At 42.4% G+C, this 23,946-nt stretch overlaps 1 protein-coding gene across 2 annotated transcripts in view; it reads right to left on the bottom strand.

The window, feature by feature from the left end:
• Positions 1 to 23,946, bottom strand: part of larp1b (La ribonucleoprotein 1B) — a 54,850-nt gene that overhangs the window by 5,606 nt on the left and 25,298 nt on the right. For both annotated transcript variants that reach the window (XM_079573397.1, XM_079573398.1), the window contains exons 6-16: positions 21,386 to 21,501; positions 21,109 to 21,271; positions 16,404 to 16,548; positions 14,075 to 14,249; positions 13,837 to 14,006; positions 10,464 to 10,814; positions 5,579 to 5,690; positions 5,189 to 5,358; positions 4,969 to 5,075; positions 3,269 to 3,429; positions 1,041 to 1,185 (exon numbers count right to left, since the gene is read on the bottom strand). In XM_079573397.1, the coding sequence (XP_079429523.1) occupies positions 1,041 to 1,185; positions 3,269 to 3,429; positions 4,969 to 5,075; positions 5,189 to 5,358; positions 5,579 to 5,690; positions 10,464 to 10,814; positions 13,837 to 14,006; positions 14,075 to 14,249; positions 16,404 to 16,548; positions 21,109 to 21,271; positions 21,386 to 21,501 (1,815 nt within the window). The remainder of the gene's footprint in view (positions 1 to 1,040; positions 1,186 to 3,268; positions 3,430 to 4,968; positions 5,076 to 5,188; positions 5,359 to 5,578; positions 5,691 to 10,463; positions 10,815 to 13,836; positions 14,007 to 14,074; positions 14,250 to 16,403; positions 16,549 to 21,108; positions 21,272 to 21,385; positions 21,502 to 23,946) is intronic.

Below are 23,946 nucleotides of genomic sequence, written 5' to 3'. Positions count from 1 at the left end.
CGTTCACGTTTGTTTGAGGGAAGATGTGCAAAGTCACCTCACACGTATTTCAGAATTGGCTCACTTTGTCAAAGGCAGAACTTGGGTAATCCCTGTATTTAAATCACTTATCTGCGTCACTTTATCAACCACTCACCACTGCGGGAGGATTCGAACCCCTGACCTTCGATCATGAAACGATCACTCTACCAACTGCACCACTGTCGCCTGGCACTAAACACTTTTCTAATGTGAAATCAATATAGTTGCGGGTAAAGTAGGAGTGGCTAAAGTGCGGCTTGGGGGCCAAATCCGGCTAGTAAATTATTACATATTGAGATTTTAGGTTCATAGTTCATCCTCTCGTCCTTGTTGTGGAGCGGGGGGGTGAAGGCATTACCTTGAAGAGACTTTGTGATGGGAGTTTTCAAAACATATGCAGCAGATACTCGTCGAGTGGTTAGGTCTGCTGCACATATGGCAGAAAACAGTTCTGTCCTCGACATCGTGGGTTCAAGGCCTGACTCTGATAATTGGTCTATCCTTAATCTTTTTCATTTCCTTTTACCCGGAGCCGTCCCGTCAAAGCCTGCAGGCCAAAAAATCCATCTGAATAAATGTATGGTGGGAGAAGGGACCACAAAACCCTCTTTTCGGCGCCTCTTTACTGACTTCAGGAAACAAAGAGATCGATCAAAATCATGCTGTATGTTTCTGCATATTAAAGTTGTATTGACAGCATCTCTAGCCACTTCCCACTGAGGTTGTATCCTTGAGCAAGACATTAAGGGAGAGGCTGTCAGCGTGTGGTTGTGACTTTTTAATAAGAAGTTAAGTGTGACAATAAATAATGGACTATTGTTCACCTTAATCGCTCATTATGATTACATGAGTCACATAAAGGCGCACCTCTCCTGCACAGACAGGAATGTGGATCTTGTAAATAAACTTGGAGCTGGAACGCCCTGGCAACTCTTCAATATAAACAAAACAACTCATCGAGGGGCGGAGCTTGCATGTTTACCTTTACTCCTCAGGCCCTGCAGCCCTGGAACCCTCACCTGTAGTTGTCTTTGGCGTCCTCCAGCGCAAACTGCTTGAACTCCTCGTACATTCTTCTGTTGAAATTGTCCCGGAGGAAAAAGGACCAGAACCGAAACAGCGTGTTCATCTCCTGGGACAGGCCCACGCCCAACCGTTTTCTCTCTGCACAGACGAGAAATAGGATACAGCGTTTTGAAGCCCCGGTGCCGAAACGATCAAATCCTCGATCATCCAGGTAGATTAGCGTCACAAAGTCCGATGAATCGAGACAGCTGGATGATCGAGTCAAGATAAAGTGAATGAGGATCCAGCTGGCTCGTTTTTATCGGACTTTGTGATGTTAATCTACCTGGATGATTGAGGATCCCTGTTTTTGATTCAATCTGGAATGTGGCAGAGTTTGTGGGATGATTTTAAACATCTGTGCACCGTCATGTGACTCCACCTCAGGCTAAAACAGAGAGACTTGGTTTCATCTCAAAACATTACCTTGAAGACTTTGTGACACTGAGAAAATAGTGGTTTGGGGTCAGTTATGTTGCTGTTAAATCGACTGGCATGTGGGGTGTGGGTGCCTTTTTTCGATACCTAGACTAAAATATTTGTCATCAAGAACCAGAAAACAGGGCAATGGGGGAGATCTGCAAATTTACAATATCTGCTTCATCTCCAATGTCAAGAAATGTGTGAAAAATTTGAGGAAAAATGGGGAGAACTTGTGTTGAAAATAAGCCAGAATTGTGCAAAAAAATGGGGAATAAATTGGGGGAAATGTAGAAAAAATAGGGGAAATATTAGTAATGAAAATGAGCAAAAATGTGAGAAAAAATTGGGGAAAACAAGAAAAAAAAATGAGGCAAAAATAAGAAAGAAATGTTTTTAAAAAAATGTGGAAATTGTTTATTTGAGCTGAGTCTTTAATGCTGTCCTTGGACCAACAGTATCAAAACTTGGATCTAAAGATATAAGACTTTTTTTCAGTACCTGCTTTCATTATTCCTTTATTTTTTCCAGTAGTAGCTAAACTTTTTGTACCTCAGCAAATATGCAAGAAAAAAACATTAAAAACTCTTAAAGCAGTACTAAGTAACTCTTGCCCCTAGACGCCATAAGCGCAACTGCAGGTGTCGTAGCAAGTTGGGATTTTTTAACTTATTAATTGTCTTGGATTAAATACTACGCTGACAGAAAAGGCAAAGGGACAGAGGAATATTGTACATCCAATTATACAATGGAAATAATTTTTTTTCACTCAAACTTGGCTGTAAATACTGTTTAAAGTGGAGCTAGCCCGCAGTTAGCTTTGCCCGTTAGCATGCTAGCTTCTTCTTTGTGATTCTATTAGTGTGTATTGGTGGCTCCGGTCCGGTGGCAGTCAAGTTGCAAGCATTGTTTTCTGGCCAGAGACACCAGGAGGAGATGAAAGACCCTCCAATCATCCCATAAACACTTGTATCACCCCCACAAGGACAAGGTAAACACGTTACTAAAAAAGTAATATTTACAAAAGTCACTACTTTAGCGTAGCTGCTGCGCCGTTAGCATTTATCTCCGCTAACCCGGAAGTATCGATTTTGGTAAATATTACTTTTACAGCAGTAAGTACACTGCAAAAAGTATTTAACTAGATCAGTATAAACATCTCAATTTGAGCACAATAATCCAAATTTTAGTTGTTTTGACTAGTTAAGAAGTTCTTGGGCATTTGTCCAAGATTATTTCACTTGTTCCGAGATGTTTCTGACTCGTTTCGATACATTTCGTCCTTATTTCAGGTCATTTTCTTTGCCAATGGGGTAAGAAAATTGGTCTTATCTCATTGGCAATTTTACTTTCTTATTTCAAGCGAGATTTACCCTAGAACTGGTCTGAAATGTCCTCAAACAAGCAAAGTAAACTCGGTCCGATCAGGAAAAGTGTCTAAATGAGTGAAAACCGCTCAAAACAAGATACATTTCTTCTATTCAAGTCATTTAAGCCAATGCTTGATATTTACTTTTTGTAGTGTACAGAATTTTTGGCTGATGGGCCTGATAAATAAGTGTGTTCAGTAACTCTCCGTTGAGTTTCAGAAATATTGATTGTGGTATTAAAGAGTTTTTCGTAGTTTCCCGGAAGTAGAGCTGTGACGTCACCACTTAAACGTATTACAGTGATGTGTCTCTCCGTTGTACAAGTGTGAATTTGTCTTCAATGAAAACACCACAGCGTTTTTACAGAAGCTCCGTCCACATGTGTGACTGACCGTTGAGGCAGCGTCTCCTGTACTTGTGGTAGCCCTGTTGCGTGAAGCCGTTGTCCCGCAGCAGCTCGTGGGACGGGTGCCAGAACTTGGGCAGAGACTGAGGCGTGCAGCCGTAGCTCCCCGAGATCGGAGCGCCTTCGGAGGGGGAGGCGTTTGAGCTGCTGTGGTGGGAGAGGGGGGAGGGAAAGGTAGAGTTAAACGGGATATAAACATAGTATTATTGATAGAAACAGTTCAGTCTTCAGCTACACGTTTGCCCAGAACCAGGAGGTTGATAGTCTGATGTTTCAGTCAGAGCGGAGTTGGTTATTTCCCAACTACAAAGTTCCACATCAGAGCCTTTAAGCGTAAACAACACAGGAGCCTCCTCTGTCACGAGCCTGGAGGACACTGTTAATGAGCCTGAGACAAACCCAGGGCTGATCAATAGACGTAACGAGCAGTGATCAGGTCTTTGAGGCTGAAACACACTCAACAACAAAGCTTTGTTTTTGAACAGGCTGAGTCAGCTTTTAAAGCAAAGCAAAGATGATACTAGTTAAACCCATCCTACTGGTGTTTGATACTGCGCCTGCTGCCAGAGATCATTAGTGTTGTTGACGAAGCTTCTTGAATAAGAGGTGAAACATCCAACACTTAAACAGAATACAGAGAATGTCTGAAGACACCTCCTGTATGACTGAAAGTGTACACAAACAACAAAACTACTATTTCAGAAAAGGGCTGGGGGAAAAAATCAATTTTATTTAAAAATCGAGTTGGTAGGTCAAATCGAATTATATTTTAAGATTAAGATATATATATTTTTTAGCTCAATTCTCTCTGCTTAGAGGAAGAAGGTCCTGCTGTACAAATGTGCCTCAGTTACCTCAGGTTGTTTTATTAGCTTTAATCCAAATACAGTAAAAATAATTTGGATGTTTAACAATCTTTGTTGCACACGGCACAGTGACTTTTCAGTTAGAGAAAGGGTTTGCCTTTGTAATTTTGTTTATGTTGGTGCACTTTAATTAAATACAATGAATATATATATTTAAAATATATTTATATGTATTTATTTACTTTGTTTTAAATGGGGGGGGGGTGGAGGTAATCGAATGATTTTTTTTGGGGGGGGGAGAAAAACCGCCCGGCTCTACTTCAGAACACAATAAAGTAGGCTAGTAGTTTGTGGTAGCTGTTGACATTGTTTAACCTTGCCTGCAAGTTAAATTCGCATGGTATTTGTGAGTTTACAAACACACAAGAATCTATCTTGTCCAGCTACGGCTGATTTGTCTGAATTATTGAACCAATGGGCCAATCATGTGGCTGTATTGCAAACACATAACATTTTTGAAAATTCAATATTTAATAGATTTGCGGATTGTTGTTTTGAGATCTGGCTGCAAAAAAAAAGAAGTGTGCTTGGTCTAATCAGCAGCAAACGCAGCACCAACATTTGTTCTCTCAGATTGATATTCAAGGCAAATGTTTTTGGAACAATCTCACTCTGGCTCTTGCCTGGTGAGCCATTGTTGTAGTTGGTCACATTTCAACTCACATCATCAAGTCTGATGATCTCCAAGTTCAGGAGTAAGTTGGAGCTGCATTCTGGGGCATTTTTCCAAGTGGGAGGAAATGTTCCAGTCGTCCAGAAAGTACCTGCACTTTAATGTGTTGTGTGTGCCATAATCTGCTTTCCTGAGCGATGGCTGTACCTTATGGAGGTGGAGCGAGGCCGGTGCTCTCTGGAGTCCAGGACCCAGCCGATGTGAGCCTCCATAGGCGGGTTCGAGCTGTGGCGAGTTTTCTTCTTACGAGGCGTCTGAGGAAACGAAAGAACAGTCCGGGATGAAAGAATGAACTTAACACACAGTAGGATTAAGTCAGATTCACCCCCATCAGAACACACAGGGTGAGTTTCAGGAATCCTCTCACCTGTCCGTCGATGGTGCCGCTCTCTTTGATGACGGGGTAAAACCTGGGCGTCTTGTTGGGGTCGCAGCGTCCCGGGGTGCGAGGCGTTCGAGGGGTGCGGGGCGTGTGAGCGCTGGGGGAGTCGGGGACCGTTTTGGGCAAAGACCGGGACAGATCCACATCACTGTCCACTGGGAAAAAGAAAATAATGTCATGCTAGAAATGTATCAAGAGTAAAAGATGAGGCAAAGGAAAACATTTTTTACTTTAAAGGGACTATACAGAGTTTAAAATTTTATAAGACTGAAAAAAGACTGAATTTAGGACTAAACAAGAAGCAAATATGAAGTAGATTGCCTTGTTTTTTTTTTCAAAAGATCATAATTTGTTCATAAAGTGGCTTTGCATTACCTGGCAGAGGAGGGGGCGGGACTTCCTGGTTGGGGTCGACCGGAGGTTTGGGCGCGAGCGTCTCAAACTCATCCTGACTGATCAAATTCAGCTTCTTAAAACTGTCAGATTCCTGTTGAAGAAAGAAATAAACAAGGTTAGATCAAATAAGAGAGAAATGGTGATCCTATCTTTGAATCCAATCGTTGAGTCTTGAGCGAGAAAAGCAGAGAGTGAAAAGTAAAATGTTTTGGGTTTTAATCAAAGCCAAATCACCAAAGTTTTTCTTAATGGCATCTTTTGAAACAAGGTAAAAATGATCCGACTATGCCAAGATGAGACTTGTGTGAAGTTAGCCCCCCCCCATAGTGTCCGATTTGCTTCAAAATGGTGTCATTCGTTTGTTCGTTTATTGATTGACTTGGTTTTCATGTTCTTTATCTTTTATTAAACTTCCGTCTTTTTCCTGATTTTCAGCAGTTTTCAACTTTTCGAAGACCGAAACCAAGACCCAAACAAAGACCCAGACTAAAACCAAGACCCAAACCAAGACCCAGACTAAAACCGAGACCGGAACAAAGACCCAGACTAAAACCAAGACCCAGACCAAGATCCAAACCACGACCCAGACTAAAACTATGCAAAGACCAAGACCCGAAACAAGATCAGACCAAGACCCATACCAAGACCACAACTAAGAACCAGACCAAGACCCGAACCAAGACCCGAACCAAGACCAGACCAAGACGAGATCAAGACCCGAACAAAGATCAAGACTAAGAATCCGAGCCAATTACCAATCAATGATCAATATCTCAAACAAAGAGCTAAAAAATGACACTAGTTTGGATTGAATCGGACGTTATGGGGGGACTGATCAATTACCAATCAATGAACGAACAACGAATTACACCATTTTGAAGCAAATCGGACACTGTGGGGGGGGGGGGGGGGGGGCTAACTTCACATAAGTCAAGATGAGCCAACAAAAACATGGATTTTAATTTGTATTTCGGCTAGAGGGGCAGGGAAATGCTTTGTCACTGAAGTAAAAGGAAAAGTATGAACAAGACACAAAGCTAAAAAAGTGGATGATGCAAAACCAGGAAAACTGTGAGCTCATATCCAAACCTACAGCATAAAGACAAACACCATAAACCCATTTTTGAGTATATAAAAGTCTGCCGTCTTTCCCACACTGAACTGTTGCCCCGTGGCCTGGATCTGATAGTGATGTGACGCGGAGCAGCTGCTTAGACTTTGCGCTCGAGATCAGAGCGACCTTCAGTTTGTCCAGACGACACTTTCCCACATGACGCTCGCGCCACAACTCGGACTTTACCCACGGCACGCTGAGCTGGACTGATCAGCACATGGGCAGCAGAGAGAGGGGTGTGTGGGAGTTTTAGAGACTTGGCTACAACTCGGGAAGTTCTACAGCAACATTTCATGGAGATGGTTGTTCTACGGTCATCCATGTTTGTTGGGATGTAATAGACACAACTCCTTTTCCAGACTCAAACACATCTGGTTTACTGAAAATACTTATTTACTGCAATAATGTTGGAAAAGTCCAGGCTAGTGTATACTGTTGCTGTGTTTTTGTGAGGTTCAGTGTCTTTTTTTCACTGCAGAGAGTCCATACTAGCCATGAAGGAAACTTTTAAATGTATTTTTCTTTTTAAAGCTTGCTTAGTGAGCTGAAGCAGGGGTGTCAAACTCTCACAGCGGGTCGCGGGCCACAAAAAGCAGAAAAGTTTTCCAATAAATGAATAATAATAAGCTGTGATTTGGTCAAAGCCCCAACTTGACTGTAGCTTCATTAATAACGACACCCTGGGGCAGACTGTCCATTTACCACATGGCTATAAAATGTGTTGTTCATATCCTGAGCTCTTATTATGTCAGTGCCCTCTGCTGGACACGTGTGGAACTCTTTCCTTAAGCTGCCCCCTAGTGGCTAGAATGAGCATTCTGGTTATTCTTCAAAAATTCATAACTCCGCACAGGAATGGGCTAGAGCAGGAGTGTCAAACTCATTGTGGGTCGCGGGCCGAAAGCTCCCACGGGCCGCATATAATAGAGAAAATGTTTCCAATAAATGAATAGTAATGAGCTGTAATTTGGTCAAAGCCCCAACTCTACTGTAGCTTCATTAATAACAATGGCTTGCACTTGTATTGCACTTTACAAGCCTGTGTTACAAGTTCCTCAAAGTACTACACAGTAGTCATTAATCATTCACTCCACACTCAGTGGTGGTAAACTGATATTGAAGCCACAGCCACCCTGGGGCAGACTGTCCATTTACCACGTGGCTATATAATGTGTTGTTCATATCCTGAGCTCTAATTATGTCAGTGCCCTCTGCTGGACACGTGTGGAACTCTTTCCTTTTTTTTAATGTAATGCCCCCTAGTGGCTAGAAAGAGCATTCTGGTTATTCTTTAAATATTCATAACTCCGCACATGAATGGGCTAGAGACTTACGTTTTTTTTTTACATGCTCTGGAATTTATGCTCTACAGGGGCCGATGATTAAATCATCTCATATGTCGCGGGACGTATGTTTGACACCCCTGAGCTAAAGTCATTTGAGACCTACACATTTCTTCTTCTAAAACTGTACAACAATTTCAAATGTTATGTTTATTGACATTGTATGTGACGAATAAACTATCTATTATATCTATCTATTATATATACTATCTATCTATCTATCTAAATGGTAAATTAGGTGCAACATGCCCCAAAATAGCTGCATGCCAATTTACAGCTTGCACTCGCTTTAGCACCTGTTTTTAATGTCAACAGTAAAATAAAATCAGTGCATATTTCATTTCTTAAGAAAGAACATTCTACAGAGAAATGAGGGAAATATTCAATAGCAAATTTGACCCAACTTTTGAGCAAAACATTTTCTACCATTTCTGTCTAAACTGCAGTTAAATGTGTTTTAAACCCTCATTTCTGGATTTGATGCCAGTTGGAATCCACTTTCATTCATTTTAATACTTTAGAGCACCTTTTCCAGCCGTCATATTTTGATGCTGATACTCGTGGATGTAGAGTAATGGTGGTAATTCAGCCACAGTTGCTTGGAGTGAACTGAAAGCTCGTGGTGAGTTCTGCTGTGGCCTTGTGCCCTGCTCTGTTTGCTGTCCTAAACTGTTAAACTGATCCGCTTCCCAAAATAGCCGACCCTCCCTCTCCACAGGCCGGTACGTGTGTAGAGTCAGAGGAGCAGTGACCTGGATTTGGACTCACTCTAGTAACAGTGTAGAGACCCTTACGTAATGATACTTTATCAGAATTACAGGTTCGTGTTAGACGCCTGTCACCGCATTACTCTATTCATACAGTGAATGAGCAAAACGAACCGAGACAAACTCTATTTCATTCATAAAACAATTTCTGAGACACAGACGAGGCCCCAAGAACCTCCCACACCAGCAGCACAGTGGAGACGTCACAAGAGGCGCTACAGGAAACAAAAAAGGGGCAAACGAGGAGGTATCCGGGCAAGAATCGCAGCTAAGCCAGGCAAATCTTCTATCCCTACTGTTGTTCTGACTAATGTTCGTTCACTGGAGAATACGATGGATTATATTCGTCTTTTATGCTCCTATGTGAAGATGGTGAAAGGCTGTTGTGGAGCGGAGGAAGAGGAGGTGGAGGAGCTGACCAGTGCAGGACACCACGCTCTGAAGCAGGGACAAACCCAGGAGGCGGTGCAGCGTTAAAGAGAACTGAAGGCAGTATCTCCAAAAGCATGCTGGTCAGGTCACTCAGTCGCAGCGGCTCAGGACTAACGCAAGGAAGAGTTCATTTGCAAAAAAACGATAAGTGACACTGAAAAAACTCATCGTATAATCGACCATTTTAACATAGCAGGATTTTTCATTACCAGGTCTGCTTCAGTCACCCGAGCAAATACATTTATGTGATTTTCATTATGATGGTTTATCTGAGTGTCCTGGGTCTCTGCAGCTTCAGCTTTGTCTTTGACATCTTTGATGGCCTGGGTGTTTTCCTCCAAAACACACTTTCCTACAGACACATGTTCAGGTGATTTTCACCCAGCGATGGTGATAGAAGGTAGATTAGAGTTAGTGTATAAAATCAGGTAAACTTTCAAGGTTGACATTAGGGGCTGTCATATTTATTTTGCTACTTCTACTACAGCTTTGCCCCAGTCGCAGAGTCAGTGTCTCTGGCCTCACAGCAAGTGAAGAACACATAGTTCTTTTAGTCAGCTGCTCATTTATACCCATTCAAAATATGACATTTTGTTTCTTTCTCCTGTGGCTGTTTGTGCCGAGGACACTGAGCTTCACCAGAGAAGTCTCACATATCCCAGGAGTGAATGGACCAAAAACCAAGTTTCCATCTTCATTCTTTTTTTTTTTTAGGATTTTTTTGCTCCCAAATCCGTAATTCCCCAGTAATTTTGGAGCATTTTTATCTGGTCCTCTAATGATGCTTTTCTTTCATTTTATATGACACAGTTTAATCTAAAATGTGTCATGTATTGTCATGTTTTGATAGATTTTGATGAAGTACTTTTTATCGGGTGTATAATCTTGGGTAAAAATCACCCAGCGTTATTGATGGTGTTATGAATTTGACCAATAGTGTTCTAGGGTTAATCAAATTTACACACATCACACAAAATGATTCTAAAAAAAATTCAAAACATATTCGCCTGCTTTTGCAAATGAACTCTTCAATTGTACAATGACAAAACAGCACTTACTTATAAAGTCAGTCATGATAAATGTAGATATGACCTGCTTTTATTGGAAATTCAAGATAAACCTATATTTCACCAACAATAGGCTCCTCTTATAAAGACATAAAAAAGTGGCGCCTCAGGGAAAGGTTGATCTGAAACCCTGATCCTCACCTTCGGCGTCTCGGTGGACTCCTCTCCCTTCCACAGATCCGTCTCGTAGTAGTAGAGCCCGTCGTTGATGGCCTTGGCGAGGTCGGCCGTGATCTTGGCGCGGGACTCGTGGCTGCCGGTCCGGTCGCCGCTCGGGTGTTTGCGAAGGTACGGCGGCGTCTGCGTCACGATCAGAAGCTTGTCCACGTCGTTGTCGTCCAGCTCGTAGTCCGAGTCCTCGTCGGACCAGTCCGTGAACCGGTTTTTCCTGGGCGCCAGCTGCTCCATCTCCTCGTCGAACAGGAAGTCCAGCTCCTCCTGGTCGGGCTCGGGCCGCAGAGGGGGCAGAGGGGAGGGCTGCTCACCGCGCTCCTGCGGGACAAGACCGGGATGAGAGGAAGAAGGTCCTACTGTACAAATGTGCTAAGAAGAACAGAGCCCACCTACGGATTTTTGCTGTTTTAAAGCAGTACTAAGTAACTCTTGCCCCTAGAGGCCATAAGCGCAACTGCAGGTGTCGTAGCAAGTTGTGTTTTTTATTATTATTAACTGTCTTGGAGAGTAAATACTACGCTGACAGAAAAGGCGAAGGGAGAGAGGGATATTGTACACACAATTATACAATGTAAATATTTTTTTTTCACTCAAACTTGGCTGTAAATACTGTTTAAAGTGACGCTAGCCCGCAGTTAGCCTGTTAGCTTCTTCTTCGTGATTCTATTAGTGTGTATTGGTGACTCTGGTCCAGTGGCAGTCAAGTTACAAGCATGGTTTTCTAGCCAGAGACACCGGGGGGAGATGAAAGAACCTCCAATCATCCCATAAACACTTGCATGACCCCCAGAGGAACTATGAAAAGGATTTATTAAGGCTAACAAGTTACTACAGTACAAATAATTTGGATGTTTAACAATCAGTTTTGTTTATGTTAATGCACATAAATTAAATACCAAATATATATATTCAAAACATATATACAGTTCACAGTTATTTTGCTTTAAATGAAAAAAAAAAAATCAAATCGTAAATCGAGATTTTTCTGGGATTAAAAAAAATCTCCAATGTTAAAAAAATCTGTGTAAAATGGGGAATAATTTGGGGAACAATAGATAAATAAATTGGGTAAAAAATGGGGAGAAATAGGGAAAATATTGACAACAAGGGGGGAAAAATTGCAGAAACTAGAAAAATTGGGGCAAAAAAAAAGAAAAGGGTAATAAAAAATGGGAAAAAATGAGGAAAGAATAGGGGGGGAGTTGGGCAAAATGGGGGGAAAGTAATTTATTTGAGCTGAAAGAACCAAGTGACTTTCTTTAATTCTGTCCCTGGACCAACAGCAACAAAATATGGGTCTAAAGATTTTTTTTCTGTACCAGATTAGTATCGTTTAACAGTGATCAGACCTAGTTGCAAATGCTATTTTACAGCTCAAATGCTACTGTTAATGCTACAATCGCAATATAGTTATCTTTTTTTTTTTTTCAAGATTTGCAACTAATTTGGATATATATGTAATTGTGAAACATTAAATTGGTAAAATATTGAACACTGGACACAAAGTGAAAGAAAATGTAAAGCACAACCTGCAGGTGAGTCCGTTCTGGATCATAATCTTGCATTTAATGATGTTTATGGCATTAGCACAATTTCTATGTTATTTCAATCCAGTATGAGTAATTATTAGCAGCTGTAGTAGCAGTTGTAGTAAAAGCCAGAGGAGTGGTAGTGTTGTAGTACTCAACTGTAGACAGGAGACAGTCAGGATGGAGTGAGGGAAGAGGAGAGGAGGAGACAGGGCAGACTTCATCAGGCTGTGGTCAGGATGAGACGGGATAAAGGACAGAGATAAAGAGGGAAGGAGGAGGGAGGGAACAAATGAGAGGGTTAATGATGGAGGAGCGAGAGGACGAAGGCGGAGAGAAAAGAACAAATGTGTCATGCAGTTCGTCTGTGAGGGAAATATTAGGACATTTAGTATTCAGGAGGACGTCCCGTTTATTTTGGGACTTAAAGGTAAAATTTCATTCCAGTTTTTGACACAGAAGACTTGAACTTGTATCTGTTTACAAATTTGAAAGCAGAGTCGGGTTAGTAGCTATTGTAAACACTGAAGCAGTTTAACAAGAAGTTCTGACCGGGACAGACATGAGAAATTAAAGCTTGGAGTAAATAAAGATCAGCACTGAAGCGTTTTCTTTCCTAATTCAAACATTCTAATCCAGAATGTTAGGATACAATATTGTAGATTTCTTCATGCCTCAAATGCAACAAATCTGTGCATTTATCATTTCTAAAAACTGGGAAACATTAGATTAAGCCGAGGAATGGAGTAAAATTTGGATATTCAACAAACTGAGAAAAATATTTGTGTAAAACTGAACATTTCATCAAAACAGGCAAACTGAATGTGCTTTTACATTTGGAGTTAATGCCTACAGGAAACTATTTATTTATTTATTCATTTATTTGATAGGGACATGTGTGAACAATGAACAAGGCTAATTTGCAATGTCCGTCCCTAGAAGGGCTTTTCAAATGCACACAGAAAGTACAAAAAATACATTTACAGTAACATTAATTAATTAATTCTGACACTACACAAAGGAAGTGCATTGAGTGCAAACTAAAAATGATTGCAGACTTTGACTCTTTTTAAAATACGCTTTAGTTCATTTTTAAAAGCCCTCAGATCTAAGTACTGTTTCAGCTCAGGAGACAACATTTCCATTAGCAGCTCCTCGTGTGATGGAGCCACTGATCGAAGTGTTTCGGAGTGTGTTGTAACGCTTTTCAGTGTCATTTAAGGCCTTGATTTTGGCACAAATCCTTTAATTACTCATTGGTAGCACGTAAAAGAACTACACCTTATTTAGCCTTAATAAATGATGAATTAAGTGTAAATTCATCCATCCATCCATCTTATTCCGCTTTATCCAGGGTCAGATCGCGGAGTCAGCAGTCTCAGCAGAGATGCCCAGACTTCCCGATCCACACACACCTCCTCCAGTTGTTCTGAGGGGACCCCGAGGCGACACCAGGCCAGCTCGGTGTCGCCTAGTCCCACCAGCGTGTCCTGGGTCTTCCACAAGGACTCCTCTCAAGTGTTAAATCGTCATGAACAATTCAAGTCGTGACTAACACTTAATTACAACTCAACTACTACAGTTAACGCCCAACTCCTAATGAACAGTTCTTCAATACTTCACTTATCTATTGTTAAGTAGTTATTAAGTGTTAGTCACACTTAACTAATGAATTGTGGATCATCATTTATTAAGGCTAAATAAGGTGCAGTTATTATAAAGTGTTACTGACTCATTCACCCTGATGGACGTGGCTCAAACTTTCTTGAAAAAGTGGGACCGACGTTACATAAACCGCCCTCAGTCTGTACCTTGTTTTTCCCGGAGGTGTTTCGGTGGCGTTTCTCGACCTGGATCCAGGCCTCGGGGTCGGCTTTCGGGACCTCCTCCGTTTTTTCCTCCTGATCCGCTCCGTCCGTCTCAGAGGAGTCCGGGTCTGGTTTTGAAGAGTCCAGGGGGGTTTCCGTCGTGGGCGATGAGGCTGGAAGGTGCAGACAGAGTTTAGTTCAGGTCTGGCCCCGGCGGTCCGCTCCTGGTTTTGCCGCTCACCTGCGTTGACTGTAACGGTTTGCCTGGGCACGAACTCGGGACAGTTTATGAGTTGTGAGAAGTCCGTTCGCGGCGACCCGACGACTGTGGGCACCGCGATGGGCCAGCGCTCGGGGTCCGTCTTACAGCGGATTTTGTCGTCCACCAGCTCCACCTCGGAACTGTTCTTCAGCGCCTAAAACACAGGGAGGGGAAGGTCAGATACAGGCTTAAAAACAGAGTCCTGTACAATTACACAGAAACAAGAGCTCATTGAAATGATGAAATCTCAAACCAAATATGAGCAGAACAATAGAAGGAAATGGAGTAAATTAGCAAAACAAATAAGAGAATATAAGAGTGTATATCTAAAAACAAGAAACAAAAAGAATCGTTTTGGGTTTTTTTTAACCTCTTACCGAGTACATTTTCTCCAGTTTAGTCTAAAAGCTAATGCCTCATTTGAAAGACCAACAAAACTGAACTAAAGTGATCTTTTTCCTTGCGTTGTTATCGGATTTTTGCCACTTTTTCATTGCTTTATTATCACTTTTTGTGGCTTTTTAATTGCGTTTTTGACCCATTTTTTGGGGACTTTTTCATATTTTTTTGTTTCTGTTTTTGTGGCTTTTTAATCACAGATTTGCCTCCTTTTCATAGTTTGTTTTGCCACATTTTTTGCTGTGTTTTTATATTTTTTTGTCACATTTTTGCCACTTCTTCATTGCTTTTTTTTGCTGCATTTTCACCCTCGTTTTTGTAGTGATTTTGACGGTTGTTTCAAAAAACGTTTAGGTTTGGGTAAAGCCAAATTGGAGACTATGTGCTAAGTTCAGGTGGGGGTTAAGAGGTTAAGACAAGACACTGCAGGTGAATAGAAAAAAAACAAATTCAATGAATGCTGTAAATTACTGGTAATTAAAGAAGAAAAATAAAAAATCCAAATGTCCAAAATTACCTTCATTTTGGATCTTGTTTTCCCTTTTTTAAATTGTTATTTTTTTGTCTATTTTCTGTCATTTTTGCAGCTTTCTCTATTGCTTTTGTATCATCTGACTCTTATTTCAAGAAGCTTTTAGATTTGGTTATTGACCAACTAGAGAAAATGTGCTCGGTTCAGGTGGGGGTTAAAAGGTTAAAGGGATATTTCAGGATTTTTGACATAGGGCCTCATTTCCTAGTTATCCAGAGTGTTGCTGATTTCTGGAGATATTTTTCTTAGTAATTCATGCAGTTCTTATATTGGAAGAGTTTCGTGGTGCTAGGCTAATGCAAGGCTAGTGCATGTCTATGGTATCAGCTAGCCTGCATTAAAAACAGTCTGACCCGCTCCACAGTGCACCTGAGGCAAATCACTTATAACACCAGACTAACCATATAAATGTCTGTGTCAATAGAATAATGTTTGGAATATAACTGACCTGCATCACATGAATGATCGCATTTTGAGGGACAATTTTCTAGCAGATCACTCCGCCGCTGCGTAGCTTATACAACCACGAAGCTGATGCTGCTCAAATATATGTTATTTTAAATGCAAAATGGTTATAACTACTTGTGATTTGCCTCAGGTGCTCTGTGGAGCGGGTCAGACTGTTTTTAATGCAGGCTAGCTGATACCATAGACATGCACTAGCCTTGCATTAGCCTAGCGCCACGAAACTCTTCAAATATAAGAACTGCATGAATTACAAAAAAATATATATCTCCAGAAATCAGCAACACTCTGGATAACTATGAAATGAGGCCCTGTGTCAAAAATCCTGAAACATCCCTTTAAAGCTGCCGTCTCCCACAAAGGAAATGACCATATTTGGATCACACCGTCATCCCGGTCACTTTTTGTGCAACACAAACATGTCAATATTTGTGAATGAATGTGGGAACAGACTGATGTCATTTACAGGAAATCTGTGGTCGGTCTTTGTTTACTCTACCACTACAACTACTGCTCCTACAATGTAACCAAATAACTAAATGTACTTCAGTCTGGGTTCCTCAGGGGTCACCAACCTTATTTCAGCTGAGGGCTACTTTAAGAGCATTAAGTTGTTCGAGGGCTACCAGTAAAAAACAAATCCTAAAGACTTAAACGTACACTGTTCACTTATAGGACATTGACCCCATATTATATTAAAATAGCTTTATTTTAAACTCATACCGAGTCACAAGAACCGAAATAACTGTAATTTTAAGAATTAGATTCAAGAAAATGAAGTGTTTTACACTTTAGAAAAAGTCCCAAGGGCTACTGGACATGCCCCAAAGGGCCCCTGGGTGCCCGCGGGCACCACGTTGGTGACCCCTGTATGTGTAGGTGTCGAGGCAGCAGAATAGATCGTGTTCGTACCGCGACGATGAGGTTGACGTCTGTGGTCAGGGCTTGCACTCGGTGGAAACTGGCGATGAGAGAAATGGGCAGAAAACCCTGAGTGTCCATTTTCCTCCGGAGGAAGAAGTCCCTCTCCAGATTATGGAGGCTGAAGTAATACTCTCTGAGGACGACACAAACAGACAAACAAATTAGGGGGGTTTCGTTTGAATGGGGCTTTCACAGACACATGATAAAACTCACACTCACTCATAGCTATGTGGGCATTGATAATCCTGATTCTAATATTCTTCTTATTACATTTTTCTGTTTTGCCTTTACTTTATCTTTGAACATAGTATATATTTGTATAAGCAAATAGCAATCCTGGTAGTTTGCCGCACACATATTCAGTCTGGATCTTATTTTTCGATGATGGGAGTCTGGAGGGGCTACAATAACCGTCTCTATTCATGGGAAACTCTGATGTTAAGCTCAATGTGAAGGCAGTAGCCAAAGCTGCCATTGGGGAGAATAACAGAAGTGTGGCTGCTGATCTGCGCCTGTCGATCCTCCTACAAGAACGACACACACCACAGTCATTCATACATGGGCAGGGTGGTTTAGGCGTCTTGCCCAACGACACCTAATCATAATCATACACAGAATCAAGCTTAAGCATTGAATAAATCTAAAAAGCTGAAATCATGATCAAAACAAATGATCACAAACTTTTTTAACACTTCTGTTCTGGTTCTGGTCTTGCTTTTTGTTTTCAGTAGATAAATATCGAGTGAGATGTTCTGTAGAAAAGGTCCCGGCCCGCCAGTTGGGATCCAGTGCTGGCTCAACCTTAAACAGGGTTTCTACAGGTCGAGTCCTGACGACAACCAGGAAATACGACCATATTAGTCCAGTGCTCCGGTCTCTGCACTGGCTTCCTGTCACTCAGAGACTAGACTTTAAAACTGCTTTTGTACAAGTCTCTTCATGGTTTAGCACCGAGGTCCATCTCTGACATGTTAGAGCCGTATGAACCATCTCGGGCCCTGAGAACTTCAGGGAGGGGCCTCCTGGTGGTTCCCAGAGTCAGGACTAAACACGGTGATGCTGTGTTTCAGTTTCATGCAGCTAAAATCTGGAACAGTCTTCATGAGGATGTGAGACAGGCCTCAACTCTGACATGTTCAAATCCAGGCTGAAAACAGTTTGTTTCACCCGTGTACATGACATGAAAGTATTTTATCTGCACTCTTGCCTTTTACTGTAATTAATTAATTTCATGTTGATGTTTTTTATTGATTTTATCTGTTTTCTTGTAATTTTAAGCAACTGTGAAGCACTTTGAATTGCCTTGTGCCTAAATATGATATCATTAATGCTACAAATGCAAAAAATTCAGGGCATGATTCATTTTGTGAGATGGGTCAAAAGGGAGTGAGGGCAAATCTTGCTATTCAAAACCGTACTAGTCACAACAGAAAAACTTTTAAGCTAAATATAATTAGTTTTGGACCAGAGTTTTAGTGTTTTGGATGGATGTAAGCAGTAAAAATTGTTGTCTGTCTCTGAGGGAACATTCCGTTTAAATATAAATTTGGCATAATTAATTTAGTGACTTTAAATGTTTCTTAATGTCCAGCGGAAACCCTGATAAAGCCCTCGGAGTCTCCCAGGATCGAGATCATGTGGGACATTCTTTTTATTACATTCATTATGTCTTTATCTTACAATACACTTACAGGATCTTTCACAGAGGCCTCTGAGAAGACGATAGCAGTTCACTATGTCATTATATAAACCTAATGTCTTTCTAGAAGGACCGTATAAGCGTGCGGGACATTAATACTTCGATCAGGCATTCACTATTTGCTAAGTTTTCCTGCCAAATCCGTGAGTAATTATGAGAAATCAATCATCATACTGGGAGAAAGAAACGATTTCAAAAAGCATGAGTTAATGTTCAGGTATAATGAACTTAAGTGAAATGCGTCCGTTCCTGCGCCTCCTACTGTCCAATCTGAAACATGCAGCAGCTTCAGGCGAAAACAGCACTTCTTTATGTAACGACGGCCGAGTGAATCTGAACAGAATTAGACTCAGAGAAAGCCCTGGTCGAAGCAAAACAATTCACTCCAGGAGCTATATTTAGTGCCGAGGTAGATACTAAAGAGGCCAGTGTGGTCCGAGAGGGAACAGCGCCTCCTGCAGGTCAAAAGGACGAGTGCAGAGGAGTCCAAACACGTGGAGTTCAGGAGGTTTATTGCCCCAGTCGTGATTTATGTCTCACTACAGGCAAAAGGGGGAACAAATTATGAATCGTGCACCTGTTTTAATGGAACTTTAGACCCTTTTCAGTCCGAAAACACGGATTATACGGGCAGCAGTCACATGTAACACTTTTTAATAACATTATAATTAAATAAATCTATGTATTTGTGATGTGTTAAGATTTCAGTACACGGGAGAATGATGGGAAATGTACATATTGGACACAACGGTGGAAACCAAAAACAGAGTGAATGTGCTAGGAACCATCTTTTTTTGTATTTTTGATGAACTCCTGGAGGAAAAACTTCCAGCACCACGCCACTCGAGGATAATTTGATTTATTGCCAATTCAATTAAATACTTTATTGCACAAGTCATACAATAACGCTTAATGTCTGCTGGAACCCTGCAAAAGCTCGTGGTTTGTTTAGCGTTTAGTTTTAGTTCTAGATTCCTTCTTTGTGACTCTCAGACGGCAGAGCAGGTCGTTGGTTTGAATCCTGTCATTGTGTCCTTGGGCTGAGACACTTCACCCACCACTAGGGCTGTCACGATAATTACTATATCGACTTGTCGTTCAATAGATAACAGATAAACGATGCACATTTGGCCTCAATATTTGTCGTCTGTACATTTATTTGCATTATTAACTTGATGCAAATTGGGTTACTTGTTACTTGCAGCTTGTGTGGTATTTTAGGATATGATTATGCACTTTAAAAGGGAACATAGAGTTTAAAAATGTTAAAATGAAGTATTTTCCTCCCCCTACATGTTCCAGCCATGGCCTAATGTGTAGAATGAGCCCAGACCTGCCTCTATAATCCTGCACTGTCACTCAAAAAGGTGTTAGGATCTGAAGTGCCGTCATGCACGTGCTTAATATAGAATCTGCAGTTACATGCCTGACCAGAGGTGGCAGTAGTGAGTATAAAATGGCCGACTTGCATCTAGCCCGGGGGCCAAATGCGGCTCTCAGACCAATTTCTGGCGGCCCTCGGCCTTCTTGCTGAATCAGTAAACATCAGAGATTATTCTTTTTATTTTAAATGTAATAATTCTGCACAATTCTAACCTAAGAACTAACATTTTATTGTGTGACGGAAACTGGTATGAAGGTTTTTACGCATTAAACCTCTGCTTGTCGAAGGTTTTGCAGCATTAACCACCGATCTTTGGCCCTTCACCCCGTGTACGCTTCAATATGCCCCCATGAAAAAAGTTTGGACACCTCTGATCTTGCCCCTTTAAGAACAAAGGTTTACTGCAATGTTTATGGTATAGAGCAGGGGTTTGTTTGGTGGAGGGACTATTTTCTTCATTGTAAAAAGACCAAGCCAATTTTAGTCCAATGTAAAGCACCATTTTCTACAAATGCCATGGTTGTATGTACATGATTAGGGCTACCATTAAACGATAGTCTGGTATCGGGAAAAAAGTTTAGGTTCTACTGGTAATGGTAATGTAGTTACCGGGGGGAACAAAATACTGTTTCGATGTTGTTTGGTCAAGGGACACCATGAAAGGTTGTTTTCCCCATTTTTTATTGCAATATTTTCTAGACTATGTCTCCGAGCTGGCCTGGTGTCGCCTCGGGGTCCCCCCAGAACAGCTGGAGGAGGTGTGTGTGGATCGGGAAGTCTGGGCATCTCTGCTGAGACTGCTGCCCCCGTGACCCGGCCCCAGATAAAGCGGAAGAGAATGGATGGATGGATGGATATTTTCTACATTTCCCCAATGTATTCCCCATTTATTTTTGTCCCATTTCTTCACTTTTTTTCTTCAACATTTTTCCTTATTTTGAGCCACATTTTCCCCCAAATTATTCCCCATTTTTCTTGCCATTGGAGATGGAATTTGCAAATCTTCCAAACATTATTGCTCTGTTTTCTGTTTCTAAACGACAGATATTTTTATATAGGCATCGAAAAAAGTCATCAGCTTCTGTTTGAAGATTTTGTAAAGAATTGACTGTATTTCACACATTTTTAGAGTATTCACAGGCATTTGATCTCTCATTTGAGTCATAATATCATAAAAAACATCCTGATCGGCAAAGGTTCTTAGCAGAAGGGCCGGATTTGGCCCCCGGGCATGACGTTGCCTCCCCCTGGTATAGAGTTTGAACTTTATTTAACCAGGAACCCACTGAGAGGAAAGTACCCGGAGGAAACCTACGCAGGCACGGGGAGAACATGCAAACTCCACACAGAAAGGCCCCGTTCAGGTGGGAATCAAACCCAGTTGACAGTTTCTAGCATCTTTGTCAATAATATTTTCCTGCCTCAATATATCGAACTTCAAATTTGCCATCGAGACAGGGCTGATGGCGAAGAACAGCAGATTTAGTGTTTCACCACCATTTCCATTTTTTTTCTCCCAGTTTAGCGCTGGTTTGTCCTGATTTAGATTTGGTTTGGTTCTGGTTTAGTCCCGTTTTAAGCCCATACGTCATTTTAACCCCGTTACTCACATCTGTCGTTTGATGTACTCCTTCAGCAGCTTCTCGTCGACCGTGTACATCTGCACCTTGTTTCCGTCGTCATAGTAATAAACCATATTCGTCCCGAACTCCGACGGGACCTGGGAGCTCGAACCGTCCGACGAATCGCGGAAACTGGAAAACTCGTATCGGCCTGGAGAGAGAGAGAAAAAGAGTTTACTTCCCTATTTATATCGAAATATCTACAACTCTTCGTGTGAAATTATGAATGAAATAAACCAATGGACACGTGTTGATGTTCGTGTACCTCCTCTCCCGCGGCCCCGCCCTCTCCCTCGTCCTTTGCCCCGCCCTCTGAGGCCTCCTCGGACGCCGTTTTCACTGCGAGTGCTCGAGTCGTCGGCGAAGTCCCGCGGGTCTCTCCTCCAACCTGCGGCACAAGACACGAAGACGACACTTAAATCCACCTCCCAAACCAAGACCACGGGAAACTCAAAGGTTATACAAAAGTTCAGAAGATGATGAAAAATACAACAACCTTTGTGTCTCGCTAACCCATTGAGGTGTTCATGTATTCTCCGAGTTCCCTCTGCCTTAAAGGAACAGGCCACCGTTTTTACATACTGAGATATGTTCTTACCTTAGCTTTGACGAGTTCTTTAGGACCCGTCTGATCTTCACCCGTGCCTTCAGTCACGTAAACACAGACGGTGTTAGCATTTAGCCTCTCCCTCTCTCCTCTATAGCTCCAAAACAGGTCAAGATAGAAGCTACCAAGCTCTTCCACGTTTTCCCTATTTAAATATGGTTACGTGAAGTGTGACACTACAAAGTATAATTACACAAAAGTAAACAATGTGGATTTTCTAAGCGGATAAAAGGGGGAACTATATTGTATTGCGCAGATTTCGAACTACTCCTGGTATTCTCCCCGCGCCATGACACATTTGAACATTTCCGCCTCCCCAAAACAGGAAATGACGTCACATAGCGGAAGTGCAATAATAAAATCAAAGCAGGCCTATCTGGCCCTTACAGGTCCTAAAGAACTCGTCAAAGCTAAGGTAAGAACATATCTCAGTATGTAAAAACGGTGGCCTATTCCTTTAAGAATCCTGCTAATTGAGCCCATCCCCATACAAAAGAATGGAGAAGCCAGGTGCTATATTAAAGTATGGCGAAACAATTTCTGTGGATTTGTTAAGTGTGTATCCAACCCAAAAAACTTGAATTTGAGTTAGCATTTAGCACCTTTATACGCTAATTTGTTTCAGAGGGAAAATCTAAAAGGTTTGTCCATTAATGATTTCTAACTAGGCTTTGACCTCACCGTTATGTGGTCGATGGGTTGACAACAGCTGAAAACATCTGGATCATTCATAATTTGCTATGTTTGATGGCTACATGGACTAGCCAACTTGCTAACTGTTCGCATATGTTAGGATCGAACGCCGCTTCTACTTTATAGTGTTATGGTAGTGAAGCAATGGCGAGTGATTTTACTTGGAGGTGTGAGAAAGCCTTTCCTAGATATGTAGGACCACAGGAGGATTGTACGACCATAAACAAGCACCAATAGATGCTACGTGTGCCCCTCAAGAGACTACTATGAACTACTTATGTAATGCTTCCTTTTCTCATAGAGAGAGATATGCTGGCCTCGTTAGATACTAGGCCAGGCTAACATATCCTGGCCTCGTATCTATCCTCACAGCCACATGTTTTGATGTTAAAGTTGCATAATGCACCTTTAAATCAGAGTTAGGTCTATTATGTCCTGTGAACTTCAACTTTTGAGTTTTTTCAGATTTCGAACTACTCCTGGTATTTTTACGCCTACAATATAGTCCCCCCTTTTATCCGCTTAGAAAATCCACATTGTTTAATTTTGTGTAATTATACTCAACCCCTATGAGCTGCCACCTTAACGTGGTGGGGTTGTTTGAGTACCCGAATGATCCGAGGAGCTATGTTGTCCGGGGCTTTATGCCCCTGGTAGGGTCTCCCATGGCAAACAGGTCCGAGGTGACGGGTCAGACGAAGAGCAGCTCGGCGTCACAGGACCGTGACGCCGCCCGGCATGGCGCAGCCGGGGCCCCACCCTGGAGCTAGACCTGGGGTTGGGGCCCGAACGCGAGCGTCTGGTGGCCGGGCCTCTGCCCACGGGGCCCGGCCGGGCCCAGCCCGAAGGGACGACGTGGGCCCGCCCTCCTGTGGACTCACCACCCGCAGAGGGATCCATGGGGTCGGGTGCGGAGAGGACTGGGTGGCAGTCCTGGTCCGCATGTGCAGCTTCTGGCGTTCGGGACATGGAACGTCACTTCCCTGGGGGGGAAGGAGCCTGAGCTTGTGCGGGAGGTTGAGAGATACCGACTAGATATAGTCGGGCTCACCTCCACGCACAGCTTGGGTTCCGGATCCCAACTCCTGGAGAGAGGCTGGACTCTCCATTTTTCTGGAGTTGCCCGCGGGGAGAGGCGGCGGGCTGGGGTGGGTTTGCTCATATCCCCCCAGCTCAGCCGTCACGTGTTGGAGTTCACCCTGGTGGACGAGAGGGTCGCGTCCCTACGCCTTCGGGTCGGGGACAGGTCTCTCACCGTTGTCTCGGCCTACGGGCCCAACATCGGTGCAGAGTACCCGGCCTTCTTGAAGTCCCTGGGAGGGGTACTTGATGGTGCTCCGACTGGGGACTCCATTGTTCTACTGGGGGACTTCAATGCCCACGTGGGTAACGACAGTGAGACCTGGGAGGGAGTGATTGGGAGGAACGGCCTCCCCGATCTGAACCCGAGTGGTGTTCTGTTATTGGACTTCTGTGCTAGTCACAGTTTGTCCATAACGAACACCATGTTCGAGCACAAGGGTGTC

Source organism: Gobius niger (assembly GCF_951799975.1).
Source record: "Gobius niger genome assembly, chromosome: 16".
NCBI classification, from domain to species: domain Eukaryota; kingdom Metazoa; phylum Chordata; class Actinopteri; order Gobiiformes; family Gobiidae; genus Gobius; species Gobius niger.
The sequence above is the reverse complement of the archived record's forward strand: the minus strand, read 5'-3'. Positions and strand labels throughout refer to the sequence as shown.